General features: G+C 36.4%; 1 protein-coding gene across 1 annotated transcript; it reads left to right on the top strand.

Moving 5' to 3' along the window:
• The first annotated feature begins 920 nt into the window (after window positions 1–920).
• Window positions 921–17134, top strand: LOC135213119 (H2.0-like homeobox protein). The gene is made up of 4 exons (XM_064247023.1): window positions 921–1926; window positions 8194–8496; window positions 14669–14883; window positions 15433–17134. Exons 1-4 carry the CDS (start codon window positions 1542–1544, stop codon window positions 15862–15864), a joined length of 1335 nt encoding a protein of 444 aa, XP_064103093.1. The 5' UTR covers window positions 921–1541; the 3' UTR covers window positions 15865–17134.
• Window positions 17135–17963: the final 829 nt, after the last annotated feature.

The raw sequence follows: 17963 nt of genomic DNA, 5'->3' as shown, positions 1-17963 counted from the left end.
TTTTGTTTATCATTACTTTTTTATTATAATTTTTTTCATCATTTTTTTATCATTATTTTTGTTTAGTATTCTGTTCATCATTACTTTTGTTTATGATTACGTTTCTCACTTCCTTTGTTTCTCTTTATTTTTGCTCATCTTTACTTTTGTTTATCATTAATTTTATCATTGTTTTGTGGATCATTATTTTTAGTTATCATTATTTTTGTGGATCATTATTTTTACTTATCATTATTTTTTTGAAACTTATTTTTAGTTAGCATTATTTTTTCATTAGCATTTTTGTTTATCATTACATCCGACCCAAAAACCTCCAAGTTCTTTCCAATGCCCACTTTGTTCATTAACTCGTCGCCATATTTGTTCATGTCAGCGCCGTCAGGAGGCTGCTGACAACATCCCTAATCACCATTCCTGCTGACGGTGTCAGTTTTATCTCATTGTCCTTCAACTGCGTCTTGCACTAAGAGAGAGATAGAGAGAAGAGACCTTTGCTTGCAATTGCAACGGAAGATCTGCGTTAAGCCTCATGGGAAGCGGCGTCTACCAATCAGAAGGCAAAGCCAGAACGTCTGACCAATCGTCGATCAGTCTTGTTAATTCTCGCTCCTGATTGGTGGGTTGGATGAATGCTGGATAAATGCTTGTTTTGGGGAGTTTTTCGTCGGTTTTTACAGAAATTCACGTAAAAGAAGGATATTATAGAGAATGGTAAGTATTTTAGATTATAAAGATATCACGGAGGTGTTTACGGATGTTCCAAATGGCATCAAATGCCCAAGCAACTTGGCATGGGGCGGGCACGAGTGGGCGGGGCTCACAGGGCATTTTTTGGGTATTTCCTCAAGGTTTTTATTAAGCGATTTCTAAAAGAGGGACATTATGAATATTAATACGTATTTTAAATAATATAAATACTACAGAAGTATCTATTGATGTTTTAAAAGGTCCAAAATACCCCACAACATCACGGCAAGAGGCGGGCACTAGGGCACAGGGGGGCGGGGCTTAGAATACCCAGTTGTTGAAGAGAGGCAACATGACGGTACTGTCCTCAGTCACGAAGGGTAAGTGGTCGAGGGAGTTTGTGCGTTGACTGGTGTCTGAAGTGTCCAGGAAAAGAGGCGTCGGGGATATCTCGTCCCCTGTGGAGGTCATATAGACATAGATGACATTTTTAAAAGGGTATCGTTGGAATGCTATGCCCAAAATATACTCATATACACTTGGGTATTATAAACTTGGCTCTTGAGGATTTGAAAAGAGTTTGTAGTTAGTTAAAGCAGATAAGGTAATAATAATCATTGTTAAACGGTGATTTTGGCCCAAATTTAAATTGAGGGCATTTGGGCATTCACTTCTGGGCAGAGGCGCCCCGCCCCGCCCGTCGGATCCCTTAGGATTCAAAAAGGAGTTAGTAATCAGTTAAAGCAAGCAAGGTAATTACTAGTGTCACTTTTGCCCAAATCTGAATAGAGGGTACCTGGGCATTCACTTCCGGTAAGAGGCGCCCCGCCCCAAAACTCAACCAAAAAATAAAAATGTTCGTCTCCGGCGCCCTGCCGTGGGAAATACCCACCCCGCCCATGATCCCTCCTCTGGGCGGCCTCCTGACGATGCTGGAAGGAAAGGAGGGCCTAAGGGCGGCGCCCTTGTTCATCCCACCTCATCACCCTCTTCCTCATCCTCCAACGGTGCCCAGAACGGCAGCCTGCGTCGTCTTACCGCAGCAGGCTCCCGCTGGCAGGCCTGCGACGCCCGTGAGTCCCCGTCACCACCACGCCCTGGCTTCCGCCCAAGGGTTGGGGCTAGTGGGGGTTGGGGGGGCGGCGGCGACGCCCTACACGAAATCGTCTTCTTCGTCAGCGCCTCCGTCGCCGCTGAAGTTCGGAGTCGAGAGGCTCCTGGCTTCGGAGCCCAGGAAAGGTAATGGAATTATATTTTTGTATCTAACTTTTTAATTGCATAATTTGAGAGCCAATTATACCCCAAAATGCCTAAGTATCTATTGGTCAATTATGCTTTTTGCACAATTTTAATATTTTTTGTTTTTATATTAAATTATTGCAGACCCAGTGCATTGTTATTTATTAGTTAATGACGCTTTCTGCGTTATTTTAATATATTTTGTTTTTAGATTAAATGAGTGTAGACCCAATGCGTTGTTGCTTATTAGTTAATGACGCTTTCAACGTTACTTTCATATTTTTTAAATTAAATTATCGTAGACCCAATTATACCCTAAATACATTACATCTTATTTATCGGTTGATAATGCTTTCTGCATTATTTCAATATTTTTTATTAAATTATTGTAGACCCAATTATACCCCAAAATGCATCGTTCTTTATTAGTTAATAACGCTCTCTGCTTTATTTTGATATATTTTTTCTTTTTATTAAATTTTTGTGGAACTAAAAATATCCCATTGTGCATAATCATTTATTGATAGATGATACTTTTCCGTGTTGTTATAATATTTTTTCGTTTTTAAATTAAATTATTGTAGAGCCAGTTATACGCCAAAATGCATTATTAAATATTGGCTAATAACGTTTTTTGCTTTATCTTAATATTTTTAGTTTTTAAAATTAAATGATTGTAGTACAACCAATTATACACCAAAATGCATTATCATTTATAGGCGTTATTCTAATATATTTTTTTTATTTCTTATTATCAAAGATGATGGAATCATTTATTTTTTTCATTAATTCGTAGAAACGAAAATACCGAAAAATACATTATTAAATATTGGTTAATAAAACGCTTCCTTGGTTAATTCTTATCTTCATCGAGGCGTTATTTATTAGATAATTGTAAACCCAATATTATCCGAAAATGCATCATTATTCATCGGCTAATAAGGTTTTCTACTTCATTTTCGATTTCCCTAGAGACGTTACTTTAATGATTTAAGTTTTTATTATCAAATAATTTTAGAATCTGGTATACGCCGTAATGCATTATTTTTTGTCGACTAATAAGGTTTTCTTCTTTATTTTCGATTTTCCTTGAGGCGTTATTTTAATGTTTTAATTTTTATTTTATTTTATCAAATATTCTTCAAATCGATTATACCCCGAAATGCGTTATTAATCTTCGGCTAATAACGATTCCTGCATTATTTTCGATTTGTACTGAGGTTTTATCCTGAAATATTTTATTCTCGTTATTCACTTACTTTAGAACAATATATACCTTTGGATGCATTATCAGTCATCCTTTATTAACGCTATCTACGTTATTTTTTTTTTTTTTACCTTCACCGGGGCGTTATTCTAATACATATCATTTTGTTTTATCAAATGACTGTAGACCAAGAAGAAGAATACTCATAATATGTTTTATTATTTATCGAAAGCGCCTTATTGTTTGTCAATAACTAATGTCTCTCTGCGTTATTTTCATTGATGTATTATTCCAATGTTATTATTTTGTATTATCAAATACTATAGAACCAAAAATATCATACAATGCATTATTATTTATTGGTTAATAACGCTTTCTGCGCTATTATTCAATGAGGCGTTATTATGAGATGTTTCAATTTTATTATTAAATTATTGTAGGATAAATTTGATCCCAATATACATCGTTACTAAATGCATTGTTATTGAATGGTTATTTTATATTTTCATTGAGGCTTCATTCTGATATTTTTCATTTTCTATTATTATTACATTACTGTACAGCCGAAAGTGTACTACAATGCATTATTATTTATCCGCTAATAACGCTTTCTGAGTTATTTTCCTTTTCATTGATGCCTTATTCGGATATTTTTCATTCCTTATTAAATCACTGTAGAACCAATTTTATCAGTTACTAACGTTTGCATCTTCGTGGAAGCGTTATTCGTTGTCATTAAAGCTAAAATTCCGGTAATTCTCATTAACTGAAGCATAATATTGTCTTATTGTTGAAATTCTGTATACCCAAAAATACCCAAAATCGGTCAATAAAGCTCTAAACGCTATTAAATCTGGTACTATATGACAAGTTAATTGGTAAACTATTATTGTATCTTTTTTCCCTGACACTGCCCGTATGGAGGGTCCAATATTAACCCCTCAAAGGATTTTGGACCTTATCAACCTATCCATAAGGCCAATTTACCTTTGAACACCCACGGGGTAACCCAACCTCACATAGTTTCAAGATTCAAGTGGTACTGAAAACTAACCCTTAAGGATATAAGCAATAGGATCGATTTTCCTTTGGAGGATTCCCAAACAGTCTTCCGCAGTCAGTTCGTGAATAATTGCTCAGAGTCATTCATTTTTCACTCTTGATGAATGAATGGGGGTTTGGGAAGAGCGTAGACAGGTTTTTGATGGTCCGAGTAGAAGGATTTTTCATTGATGGATTTGTGATCATTTTTATTTATTCGGTTTTAGGAGATAGCTAATTGGTGCTACTTAATTATTTGATGTAATTTCTTATGAATAATAATAATAATGATAAGGATTATGCCCATTATTATTATTATTTTAATCCATTACTTTTTATAAATAATAATAGTAATAATGACAGAAAGCTTATCAGAAACACCAGGAATAGACGTCAGAAAAAAGAATAAAGAAATACCAGCGAGAAAATAATAATAATAATAATAATAATAATAATAATAATAATAATAATAATAATAATAATAATAATAATAATAATAATAATAATAATAATACGTTTATTACAAGAATTTTAGTCAATAATTTGTCACGTTTCTCATCTATAGACTTTATTATACTTAGACAACCACAGGAAAGGTGAAAATCAAGTCCATGTACCAAGGGCTTTCGCGTATTGCGTACACTTCCTCGGGGTACAAAGTAAAATTGATAAATAGATAAATATAAAAGAAAACTTCACAAAACAAAGGTCAAAGCCATTAACAAGCGAGACATCATTACTGTATGTAATTAATCAGTAGTTTGGAGAAAACGAATTGTCACAACCAAGCAATAAGTAAGAATACTTAACAATTCTTTTTATAAATGCAAATTTTGAAAAGACCTGAACCAAGATTCGTAAGTTGATTGTCAAAATGCTGAATAAAGGCAGAATCAATTATATCTCTTTTAAAAATGTGGTATTTCTTTTAGCAATTTATTTTGAAAGAAACATCATTGAATATGCCTTTATTAAGTATTTTACCAATCAACTTATGTTCAGGTCGTTTTATATTAGATGATAACCTTCATAAAATTGTAGGGCAGTGCAATGGCACCTTTTAGCAACAGCCTGTTCTACTGACTGCAGGTACAGTCCCTTGAGCATTTTCAAAGTATACTTTTTTATCGTCTGGTAGCTGTAATTTATTCCCTTCAAACCAGAACTGAAGAGATACAACACATCCCATTGTGGGAACTTCTTCACATACTAGATATGTGACACGTGGAATAGACTTCCACCAGAAACTGTAAACAGCAACAGTGTGGAAGAGTTTAAAAGAAAGCTAGACAGAATCATTAGGACACTGTGAATGCACAGTAAAACCTGCTCCTACAGATAAGTGAGCACACGATGTCTCCTCGGATGGACTCACAAGTCTTTGGGACATCCTAATCCTTGTAACTACTGATGACATAGTTATAATAGTAATAATGTTTTACTTCTTAAAGGCTTTGATTTTTCGTTTTTCAAGTTTTCTATTTAATATCTCTATATAAAAATATACGCGAAAGCGCTTGGTAACTGGACTATATTTCCGCGTCTCCTGTGGTTGCCTACGTATAATCAAGTCTATGGATGAGAAATATGACAAATTTCTGGAAAAAATTTTGGAACAAACGGTATTATTAGTTATTAGTTAGTTATTAGTTATTATTAATTATTATTATTAATTTCCTTTTTCGGTAGTAATTGTTTCTATTCTTTTTCTTAGGACAAATCTTATTTTCCTGGTACTTTTTTACGCAACACGCCTTTCCTTATTTTTAATTTATTATTGATTATTACTATTATTATTATTAATTAATTATTTACTTTCATTCGGTGATATTTTTTTTGGCGTGTATTTCTGGTATTTTTTTCGTACGCTTTCTATTATTATTATTTATTATTATTATTATTATTAGTTATTATTATTATTATATTATTAGTTATTATTATTAGATTTTTTTATTTTCTGGCGGTATGTATTTTTGGTTTTGTTTTTTGACGTCTATTCCTGGTATGTTTTTTCGTACGCTGGTCTGTCATTATTATTATTATTATTATATTATTATTATTATTATTATTATTATTATTATTATTTAGAAGAAAGGCATGGATTAAAAATGATAACATACTAATGGGTATTTATTCATTATGGTAACTTATTGCTGAGATTATTATTATTATTATTATTATTGTTATTATTATTATTATTATTATTATATTATTATTATTATTATTATTATTATTATCTAAAAACAGTAGGGTCTGTCTGACAGTGTTTGATGACCTATGTAACAAAAGCTCCCCCGTCAAGTTGACAGGAGGCCTGTCAAGTAAGCAGTTACCAACACAAACGCCTGTCAAAGGCCTACTGTGGTTTACAAGGAGTCCTGTTTCTTATATAGGCCTGTCGACACCTCGGGAAAGTATAGGCCTACGAGGTACTCTGATATTTTGCGGGAGAAAATAAACAGGCGATGATACTGTATATTGAGGCTGGAAAGAGGTAATAATAATAATAATAATAATAATAATAATTTAAAGCTTGAATTCTTTAATTTTTGTTTTCTTGACTCTCTCTCTCTCTCTCTCTCTCTCTCTCTCTCTCTCTCTCTCTCTCTCCACTGATAAGGTTATATCATTTTGATAAACTATTTTCTTAAAATCTAAATTTTAGGTAAAGCTCTTATTTTTATTTTTGTCGAGAGAGAGAGAGAGAGAATAATACCCATACAAAATTCTTAGCGCATCCTTGAGAGAGAGAGAGAGAGAGAGAGAGAGAGAGAGGGAAATTATTTGTTTTTAATTGTACGATAAACACATCCCAAACAGACATCGCTGAAACAATGAAGACTTTGCCAGAAGTATGATTTATTTTCTTAGGCCTAATGAGTGCGCCTCGATTCTATCAATTTTTCAACGGATAAAGACTCTCTCCCTCTCTCTCTCTCTCTCTCTCTCTCTCTCTCTCTCTCAACACTAAGGTTAAAATTATTTATTCTCTTGCCTGTCAGTGAACCAGATTTCATCAACGTTTAATATTGCACTATAATCTCTCTCTCTCTCTCTCTCTCTCTCTCTCTCTCTCTCTCCAACGTTCCCAGAACTCCTGCTATATCCGCTCTCTCAAGAGCCCGCTGAACGTAGGCAGGCTACTACGTCAGGGAGCCGTTCGTTCGTTCATTATATTTACGTTCGACGTAAACTAGATAGGGACGAATTTCATCATCGTCATATCAGTTAATTCTTCTTCTTCTTCTTCTTTGTCTTCTTCTTCGTCTTGAATTTTTTGTATCCTGCTGATGTACAGGCTCGTAAGTTAAGGTTTTTTCGTATGATGAGAGAGAGAGAGAGAGAGAGAGAGAGAGAGAGAGAGAGAGAGAGAACGTCTCAATCAGCACTGGTGAGCGAGCCCAGGCTTATAGGACCCCAAATGCGTGTTTACATGATACTGATATGGATGACGTTCATCTTACCACCATCAAATACACGTGCTCTCTCTCTCTCTCTCTTCATATTATTTTAACCAGTACCAAAATTGCTTCAAGGAATGAGTATATCCATCTTCCTATTTCTCTCTCTCTCTCTCTCTCTCTCTCTCTCTCTCCTCTCTCTCTCTCAAAAAAAAAAAAACTCTCTCTCTCTCTCTCTCTCTCTCTCTCTCTCTCTCTCTCTCCATAGTATCTAAATCAATACAAAAATAGCTTAAAGAAAATTAATTTTACCATTTCTTTTCAGAGATCTCCCCCAGTAAATCCCCCCATCTCCCCCCGCCCTCTCTCTCTCTCTCTCTCTCTCTCTCTCTCTCTCTCTCTCTCATCGTATCTAAGTCAATCAAAAATGGCTTAAATAAATATATTAATTTTACTACTTCCTTTCAGAAATCTCCCCACTAGTTCTCCCCCCTCCCCCCCACCATCCCGCTCAACCCCTCTCTCTCTCTCTCTCTCTCTCTCTCTCTCTCTCTCTCTTTCTCAAAAACCAAAAATCGCTCCAAGAAAACACATTAATCTTCGTCATTTCTTTTCCAGAAATCTCCCCAGTACCCGCGATGCCCAGCCCTGCCATGTTTACTTCTCCTTTAGCGACTTCGTCCGGTACGTGCCCAGTCTTGCCCCTTTCCTCGGGCTTGGGCAGCTCCACCACGTGCCCAGTCATCACGACAGTCACCACGTCCACCCACAGCAGCGTCCCCTGCCCTGGTGGCCCCACGATGACCTGCCCCGTGATACCCTCTTGCGGGTGTGATTCGAAGTGCCCGGGGGAGTGTGGGTATTACTATTCGCCGTTGTACACTGCACATCATCCCGCGCATCTCCTGCCCTACGCTTCTCGTGAGTAGGGTAGACACTTTTATATATATATATATATATATATATATATATATATATATATATATATATATATATATATATATATATATATATATATATATATAAGTGGTGGGTTTTTGTCGAAAAGTGACACTTTTACTTTTTAAAAGTTTTTTTTTCCAAAAGTTACATTTTTACTTTTTGATTATAGAGAATTTTTTTTTTCTTTTTTTTCGAAACGTGACACTTTTACATATAAAGGTAGACTTAATTTTGTCAAAAAGTATCATTTTTACTTTACTTTTTTTTTGTTGAAAAGTGGCAATTTTACTTTTTAAAGGTAGAGACTTGTTTCGTCGAAAAGTGACACTTTTTAAAGATAGAGACTTGTTTCGTAGAAAAGTGACACTTTTACTTTTTAAAAGTAGACTTTTTTGTCGAAAAGTAACACTTACTTTTTGAATGTAGAGATTTTTTTTAGTGGAAAAGTGACACTTTTACTTTTTAAAAGTAGACTTTTTTGTCAAAAAGTAACACTTACTTTTTGAATATAGAGATATAGAGACTTTTTTGTGGAAAAGTGATACTTTTACTTTTTAAAGGTTGACTTTGTTTGTCGAAAAGTGACACTTTTTTGCGGAAAAGTAGCACTATTACTTTTAAAAAGTAGATATTTTTTGTGGAAAGGTGACACTTTTACTTTTTAAAGGTAGATACTTTTTTGTGGAAAAGTGGCACGTTTAATTTTTTAAAGTAGAGACTTGTTTCGTCGAAAAGTGATACTTTTACTTTTTTAAAAGTAGACTTTTTTGTCGAAAAGTAGCACTTTTACTTTTTTTATGTAGACCTTTTTTTTTGTCGAAAAGTGGCACTATTACTTTTTGAAGGTGGAGACTTTTTTATGGATAAGTGACACTTTTACTTTTTAAAGTAGAGACTTTTTTAAAGTGGCACTTTTACTTTTAAAGATAGTGACATTTTTGGTTGAAAAGTGACACTTTTACTTTTTAAAGGTAGAGACCTTTGTCAAAAATGACACTTTATAAGTAGAGACCTTTGTCGAAAAAGGACACTGTGCAAGTAGAGACCTGTGTCGAAAAATTGCACTTTATAAGTAGAGACCTTTGTCGAAAAATTACACTTTATAAGTAGAGGCCTTTGTCGAAAAATGACAATTTATAATTAGAGACTTTTGTCGAAAAGTGACAATTCTTAAGTAAAAGTAGAGACTTTTGTTGAAAAGTAACCGATTTTAAAACTAGAGACTTTTGTCGAAAAGTGACACTTTTTAAAGTATGTTATGTCGAAAAATGACACTTTCTTAGGTAGACTTTTGTTGGAAAATGAAACTTTTTTGGGGTAGATTTTGTCGAAAAGTGACACTTTCGCTTTTGTCAAGTAGATGCTTCTGTCGATCGATCGAGAGAGAGAGAGGAAGAGAGAATACGTATTCTGACAACGTAACTTCGTAGATTAGAAGTTGTCTCATAGGATAGAGAGACAACCCAGGAACAAGTAAATAGACACAGATACCTAGAGAGAGAGAGAGAGAGAGAGAGAGAGAGAGAGAGAGAGAGAATCGTCACCGCTGCTCGCTTCCTGATTCATCATCGTCAACAATGGACAGCAGATGCAGAGGCGACGCGCAACATCTGATGAGAAACAACACTTAAACCAAGAAACGTTGTATCAGCAATTTCTTGTTTACATCTTATTCTCCCGGCGTTGAGAAGCCTCTACTTGCATTATTATTATTATTATTATTATTATTATTATTATTATTATTATTATTATTATTATTATTATTATTATTCAGAAGATGAGCACTATTCATATAGGACTAACCCATAGAAGGGGAACACCAGCTTGAAATCAAGCTTCCAAAGAATATTACAGCGTTCGTTTGAAAGAAGTAACGACAGCTAATAGGAAATACAGAAAGAAGAGATCAGGTATTAGAAAAGAAAAGAAAAATTAACAAATGAATAAACAGATAGATAAGAACGTAAGTAAATTATAAATACAAGGACGATTGTTTTAGGGTAGTGAATAAATGCATGGATTGTGCGCTTAGACTTTTAAGGTTCCAGTTATATCTGACAGAGAGAGAGAGAGAGAGAGAGAGAGAGAGAGAGAGAGAGAGAGAGAGAGAGAGAGACTTTTTCTGACTTCTGAAATTTAAAAGAATCCATTTTCTTACAAAACCTCACACCATCCCAGAGAGAGAGAGAGAGAGAGAGAGAGAGAGAGAGAGAGAGAGAGAGAGAGAGAGAGTTTTTCAGAATCAATTAACAAAACCACATGTCTCATGCCTGACCTCAGCGAAGTTTGTATTCGGGGTCAATCCGGGTCATTTCTTTTATGATTCTCTTGACAAATTGCTTCGACAATTGACGAAACAGCTTGCTTAAGGAAGGACTTTTTATTTTGAGAGAGAGAGAGAGAGAGAGAGAGAGAGAGAGAGAGAGAGAGAGAGAGAGAGAGAGAGAAGGGGGGGAATATTTAATATTTGTCGAATAAAAAACAGACTATGAACAGAAACAAACGTAGATTTCTCTACGAAGAAGAGAAGAGAGAGAGAGAGAGAGAGAGAGAGAGAGAGAGAGAGAGAGAGAGAGAGTATAAAACTCGACCAATAAAAAGCAGACTATGAGCCGAGGCAAACGAAGATTTCTTTACGAGGAAGGAGAGAGAGAGAGAGAGAGAGAGAGAGAGAGAGAAAGTATAAAACTTGACAGATAAAAAGCAGACTATGAACTTTCTCTACGAGGAAGAGAGACAGAGACAGAGAGAATAAAAAGCGGACTATGAACAGAGATAAACGTAAACTTTTCTGCCAGAGAGAGAGAGAGAGAGAGAGAGAGAGAGAGAGAGAGAGAGAGCATAAAAAACCAGACTATGAACAGAAACAAACGCAGACTTCGCATGAAATAAACAGTGAAGAAACCAGGCACTGGGGTTGAAGTCTTTAAACAGATCGCCCGGATGCTTTTAGGGGAAAAAATATATATAAATAAAATAATGCCAGGTCTTATTTCCCAGTAAATTCTCCTCTTTCTCTCTCTCTCTCTCTCTCTCTCAGAGGGTCTTCTTGACGTATAGTGTCAGAAGCCTGGGTTCGATCTAGAGCGGGGAGGGGATGACTTAAGTACTCATGAATAATATATTTGTCCGGTACTGTTTGAACTGTTTTGGATTTTAAAAAAAGTGAATGAAAGAGTTCTCAGTTTTTAAATGCAAATCTAACTTCAGCTTAAAAATTTTAAAGATTTTTTAAATTTTTAAAACGAAATATTAATAATAAAAAAGATCCCATACTCCACCAATATATTCATAACCTAGAATTTAAAAAAATGTTCAAAGCTTTTTTTAAAACGAAATATTAATAATAAAAAAAGATCCCATTAGCCCACCAATATATTTTTAACCTAAAGTTTAAAAATTATAAAATAATTTTCTTTTTAATTTCCAAAACTAACTAAAATTTAAAAAAACAAAGGATCTTGTTTTAATGTTTGAATTTTTAAATGCCAAAAATAATTTTAAAAAAATCATCATCTATAAAACAATAGACAAACCGCTTTAGTTAACCTTACACACACTCACTCCCCCCCTCCCCTCTCTCTCTCTCTCATTCTTATAATACCTCCTACACACCCACCCCTCTCCGCCACCTCTCTCTCTCTCTCTCTCTCTCTCTAGCTTGACCCAAACCAGTAGTTGATTTTTTCCTTTCACATTGTGGAAATCAACTCTCTCTCTCTCTCTCTCTCTCTCTCTCTCTCATCCTTATACCCCCACGTACACATACCCCTCTCCCACCCCCCTATCTCTCTCTCTTTCTCTCTCTCTCTCTCTCGCTTGACCCAAACCTCTGGTTATTTCCTTTCCTTTCCTATTGAGGAAATCAGCTCTCTCTCTCTCTCTCTCCTTCATACTCTTCCTCCTAAAATACCCCTCTAAACATTTTCTTTCAAGATGCCCATTTTGGGCACCGTGGCACACCAGCTGTGCCCGGCCACCTTCCCCATCATAAAACTTGGGGGGTCTAAACCTTCTGGGATAACATCCTGGGATCATAATAGACAATGGCACGGAACTCTCTCCCCCCCCCCTCTCTCCTCTCTCTCTCTCTCTCTCTCGTCCTCCTCTCTCTCTCTTTTCTCTCTCTCTCTCTCTCTTCTCTCTCTCTCTCTCTCTCTCTCTCTGGTGGGGATGGAGTCTGCGTATGTCTCTTTTTATAGTCTGCCTTGTATTTGTCGTCAGATTAAAGATAGCTCTCTCTCTCTCTCTCTTTCTCTATCTCTCTCTTTGGGCTTAATTCTCATTTATTTATTCTCTATTTTCACTCATGTGTATATATATATATATTATATATATATATATATAGATATATATCTATATATTTATATATCTATATATCTATATATCTAATATTCTAGATATCTATATTATCTATATATATATTTATATATCTATATAATATAATCTATATATCTATATATCTATATCTCTATATATCTTAATATATCTATATATCTATATATCTATAATAAATCTATATATATCTAGTATATATATAATATATATATATATATATAGGTATATATATAGATATAGAGAGAGAGAGAGAGAGAGAGAGAGAGAGAGAGAGAGGAGAGAGAGAGAGAGAGAGAGAGGTGGGGGGGGGAGTGGTTAATGGGGGAGGGACGGATGGGTATGTTTAATGTTGTTTTGTGCCGTCAAACACTTGCCCCACCAGAGGTAGCCAAGCTCTGTACAAATAAGCCACCAGCATCATTATAGCCAGCCTGCGGCCTTTCTCTCTCTCTCTCTCTCTCTCTCTCTCTCTCTCTCTCTCTCGTCTTTGTCTTTTATGTTCTATTTTTTTTCTAACAAATTAGGGGGTTTCGGACACAGCGAGACATGATGGTACTGTTTTAATGCAGCGTCATACATAGACCCATGCCCACGACGTACCGAGGGGCGTGTGTACGTACGTGCTACAGTATTACATCTCAGGGGCATGTCTGCACGTCATCGTTCAAGCAATCTCGAAGTCACGTGAAATAAAAAAAAAAAAAAAAAAAAAAATCCATTGTGGTGTGCCATCACAAAGGTCAGAATCGTTTACGGGGAAACATATGAGTCTAGAAGAAGCATTTGCTCGACTGTCAGATGTTTACGGTTCCACCCGAAGTTATCCCGCCATTCCGGGAGCTGTGATTGGGGCGGGCACAAACAGTTTACGCCTTTCCGTCAACGTTTTGAGTCATTGGACGCCTGTTTACGCCCGCGGAAAAGTTTCGTCTGTAACGAAGATTTTCCCTCAAGTCTTCGTTCGCTTACCCTCTTCCTTACGGAAACCTTCGTCTGTATCGAGATTTTGGCTTAAATCTTTCTTCGTTTAGACTTTTCCTGACGAAAAACTTCGTCTGTAACGAGATTTTAGCTTAAATCTTTCTTCGTTTAGCGTTTTCCTGATGAAAAGCTTCGTCTGTAACGAGATTTTCGCTTAAATCTTCGTTCGCTCAGCCTCTTCCTGAGACGAAGGTATCTGACAAGGGGAGCAGTGCTTGGCACCGTGACTAAAATTCTCTGCAGTAATGGAGCGTTTTCACACCAATGTTTTGGCTAACTTTCGTGAGGAGGGTGGGCATTCATGCCCTTTTATTAGGCTATAACGTTTCATCAATCAGCGGGCTTATGGCTTCCATTGGGCGTTCGTTGCAAACATCGAGGCTTTACCACTCTGACGTGAACAAACCATCGGGGCAAAATTATCACTTAAACTGTTGACGGTTCTGGTGGCGCATCTTCGAATTCCTCCAGCTGGGGAAGTGGCCCTGCGGAGTGGTGTTGGGTGGAAGTTTGTGGTACGAGGAGTGAAAGGAGTTGTAAATGGAGATGTAACTTGGTTTTTATGAATAGAATGTCTAATATTTAGGCGGGAAGTTGTCTCTTAAGAAAGTGTTGCTGAGGTAACTCGTTGTTACGCGGTTTGAAATTAGGCCTGTGTCACATCTGAGCAACTTTATTTTACACATAATTTAGTACATTTCCAACTAAATGTAAATATACTCCCTTTAATTATTAATCTAAATCTTCTACAACACACAAAGAAAAACCAATGACCATTGCATATAAGCATACATAAACAAACCAACCTTACCTTGTACTTCCCCTCCTACAGTATACGGTAGCAGCATGGGCGCCGCCACCGCCCACAGACACGAGGTCATGGGCGTGACCTCGGGTTCCCATGGGCGCCGGAAACGTACCTGGACCAGGGCGGTCTTCAGCAACCTACAGAGGAAGGGCCTGGAGAAGAGATTCCAACTGCAGAAGTATATCACGAAGCCTGACAGGCGACAGTTGGCTGCCACTCTAGGCCTTACGGACGCACAGGTAAATCATTAGGCCTGTGTGAGCTATTTTACTTGGGTATGGCGATATAGGATGCCCGTTTGATTATGCAGAAGGATTCGCAGGATGTTAAATTGACGGCATTCTCCAAATAGGATAGCCAGTTCAGTGACACAATAGGATTAGCAATATTAATTCCCAGGTGAATCATTAGGCCTATGTAAGATTTTCTCTTTGGGGTATGGAGATGTAGGATGCCCTTTGGATTATTGAAGAATAATTGGCAGGATTAAATATTAAGGGCATTCTCCAAATAGGATACCCATTTCAGTGACAATAGTAATAGCAAGATTTTGCCCAGGTCAAAAATCAGGTCTGTGTGAGCTTTTCTTCTTGGGTATGAAGATGTAGGATACAGAAATAATTGCAGAATATTAATCATGGCATTCTCCAATAGGATACCCACTGAAAGGTAACAGAATAAATTTTATTTCACCTAATGCAATGAAGATTACACACGCACACACACACACACACACCTTGCTTTCGGTAGCCTCAGAATAATAATAATAGACTTATCCTCTCCCCTAGGTAAAGGTCTGGTTCCAAAACAGACGGATGAAATGGCGTCACGCGGAGATCAAGAAGAGAGAACAACAGCAGCAGCAGCAAAAACAGCAGATGCCCGGAGAACAGCACCACCAGGAACAACAGCATCCGGAGCAGCAGCAGCAGCAGCAGGGAACAGCAGCAGAGGGCGTAGCAGCAGTATCAGGAGAAGAAGTAGGAGCAGATCTGGAGGGGAAAGATGGCGTCGACATCGGAGCTCACTTGAGGCCATTCGACGAAGACGATGATTACGACCATGACGATGATGTCGATGAAGACGAAATAGAGGAGGAGGAGGACGATGATGACGACGAAGGGGAACTGATAGATCCCGTCGATGGGCCTCTTCTTCCGCCATCAGCTCCCTCCGAATGCCTCCGGCAGATGACTCACTTCGAAGACAAATACGAGTGACGGTCGAAGTCTAGAGGATTCCATGAGTCCTATTGAATCAGGACCAAAGGAAGATTAAAACAAGGGGATTCCCTGAGTCCTTCAATCAAATGATTCATTTGCTAAAAAATAATCAGGTAGTGGATGTGTCTATTTTGTGTAAATTTTAGTCTATATGAAGATTGTGACTTAATCTTTTGCAAGTTACTTAACACTTGTGCATTCGATATGTGATTCGATATGTGAAGAAAGGTTAAGAAAATAAAAATTTACCTTGCACTCTATCTTGAAGATATTCTTTTTAAGATTACTGAAATTTTTTTTTAAATATACAAAATTCAATGTGGCCAAATTTAAAATTAAGCGTCAATGTCTTTGCTGTTATTGTGCATTCTGTTATATAGATGCTGTATTCTTTGTAATTCGTGTTTCTGGATAGTTTTAATACAGAATTTGCGTTACTGTCTTCCTTTGTAAATCTCTAGCCTCGAATCTGAAATTGTCTGCCTTTGTAAAACTGTAGTGTCTCTCTATTCTGAAACTGTCTACCTCTGTAAATCTATAGTCTCTCTCTCTCTACTCTGAAATTGTCTACCTTTTTAAATCTGTATTTTCGATTTTTTAAATTGTCTACCTTTGTTAATCTGTAGTCTTTCTAATCTGAAACTGTCTACCTTTGTAAATCTGTATTCTCTCTCTATTGTAAAATTGTCTACTTTTGTAAATCTATAGTCTCTCTCTATTCTGAAATTGTCTTCCTTTTTAAATCTGTATTTTCGATTTTTGAAATTGTCAACCTTTGTTAATCTGTAGTCTCTATCCTGAAATTGTTTACCTTTTTAAATCTGTATTCTCTCTCTATTGTAAAATTGTCTACCTTTGTAAATCTATAGTCTCTCTCTATTCTGAAATTGTTTACCTTTTTAAATCTGTATTTTCGATTTTTGAAATTGCCTACCTTTGTTAATCTGTAGTCTTTCTAATCTGAAACTGTCTACCTTTGTAAATCCGTAGCCTCTATTCTGAAATGGTCTACCGTTGTAAATCTGTAGCCTCTCTCTATTCTGAAATGATCTGTAATAGATGTTACCTCGTCAGTCTTTTACTGCGCACGCGCAGTTCTGAATCGTTGGTGCTAGAGGAACAAACATCTTGATCAGTGGAGTTTATTTAAAAAATCTCTCTCGGCTGTTTGTTTCTCCTGACGTTTGGTTTGTGTGTTTGTTTTTCCCGAAATCCGAGGATGTCTACATATGTACATATCAGTACAAGATTGTAAAGGTATTATGGATTGTATATATAGAAATTTACATATATATTTGTGTTATTTATAAAATGCCTTTCTTTCATTTCCTTTTATCCTTTAGAGTATTTCTTGGTTCGTTTCATATTCATGATTTCGAAATTTAGCTCAAGTTTTTGGATTTTTATATTAACAAATTGTAACCTGTTTATTTTGAGATCTTGGGCCACACAAACGACAGGAGAACACCAGAGCCAGATGGGAGGAGAGCGAAAGTGTCTTAAACTTCTTTCAGTTCCCTCTTTTCTAGACTGAATTACCCCTCCAGTCATCCTTCGATTCGACAATGAATTTGAACAGCGGAAAATGGTCTACCAACTCAGATTTGAGAAGACGGAAGGCAAAATAATGGAATAACACATATTTTCACGTTTATGTAAGTTTCCTAAAGTTCGTATCAGGACCTTCCAATATATTATAGTTTTCTCTCCAACCCCAATCTCCTTCTTACGTCATTCCTGAGCATGCGCAGTGTATACAGTACAGTACGACACTCGATAGATGATCTCCAGCAATGTCTTCCTTAGGTAGCGAGTGTTATGAGACGTTTAAAATGGCAATTATCTTTTCAAAAAACCCATTCTTACTAAGGCCCTTTCACTCTATGCGATTCTTGTCGGACCAAGATACGATTGCAGTGCCGGATCTAAATGCGACACAAAATTGCGCAAATCGTACATTTGTCCGACTGCCGTACAAAGTGATCCAATTTTTGACAAGCGCTTGCAGTCTGCTTTCAGGCTGTCGTGGTGACTAGATAGACAGGAGGAGAAAATTATTGTCTTTATTTATTACATTTGAGAAAAAAGAGAAAACC

The sequence above is a fragment of the Macrobrachium nipponense genome, chromosome 42, assembly GCF_015104395.2.
Source record: "Macrobrachium nipponense isolate FS-2020 chromosome 42, ASM1510439v2, whole genome shotgun sequence".
NCBI classification, from domain to species: domain Eukaryota; kingdom Metazoa; phylum Arthropoda; class Malacostraca; order Decapoda; family Palaemonidae; genus Macrobrachium; species Macrobrachium nipponense.
Note: the sequence above shows the minus strand (reverse complement) of the source record. Positions and strands in the feature narration are given on the sequence as shown.

What these genes read in the sequence shown, in the direction of transcription:
- LOC135213119 (XM_064247023.1), top strand. Translation starts at nt 1,542, where the DNA reads ATGTTCGTCTCCGGCGCCCTGCCGTGGGAAATACCCACCCCGCCCATG. An exon ending in GGCTTCGGAGCCCAGGAAAG is followed by an intron (nt 1,927 to 8,193) that starts GTAATGGAATTA and finishes TTTCTTTTCCAG; the next exon opens with AAATCTCCCCAGTACCCGCG. An exon ending in TAGGCCTTACGGACGCACAG is followed by an intron (nt 14,884 to 15,432) that starts GTAAATCATTAG and finishes CCTCTCCCCTAG; the next exon opens with GTAAAGGTCTGGTTCCAAAA.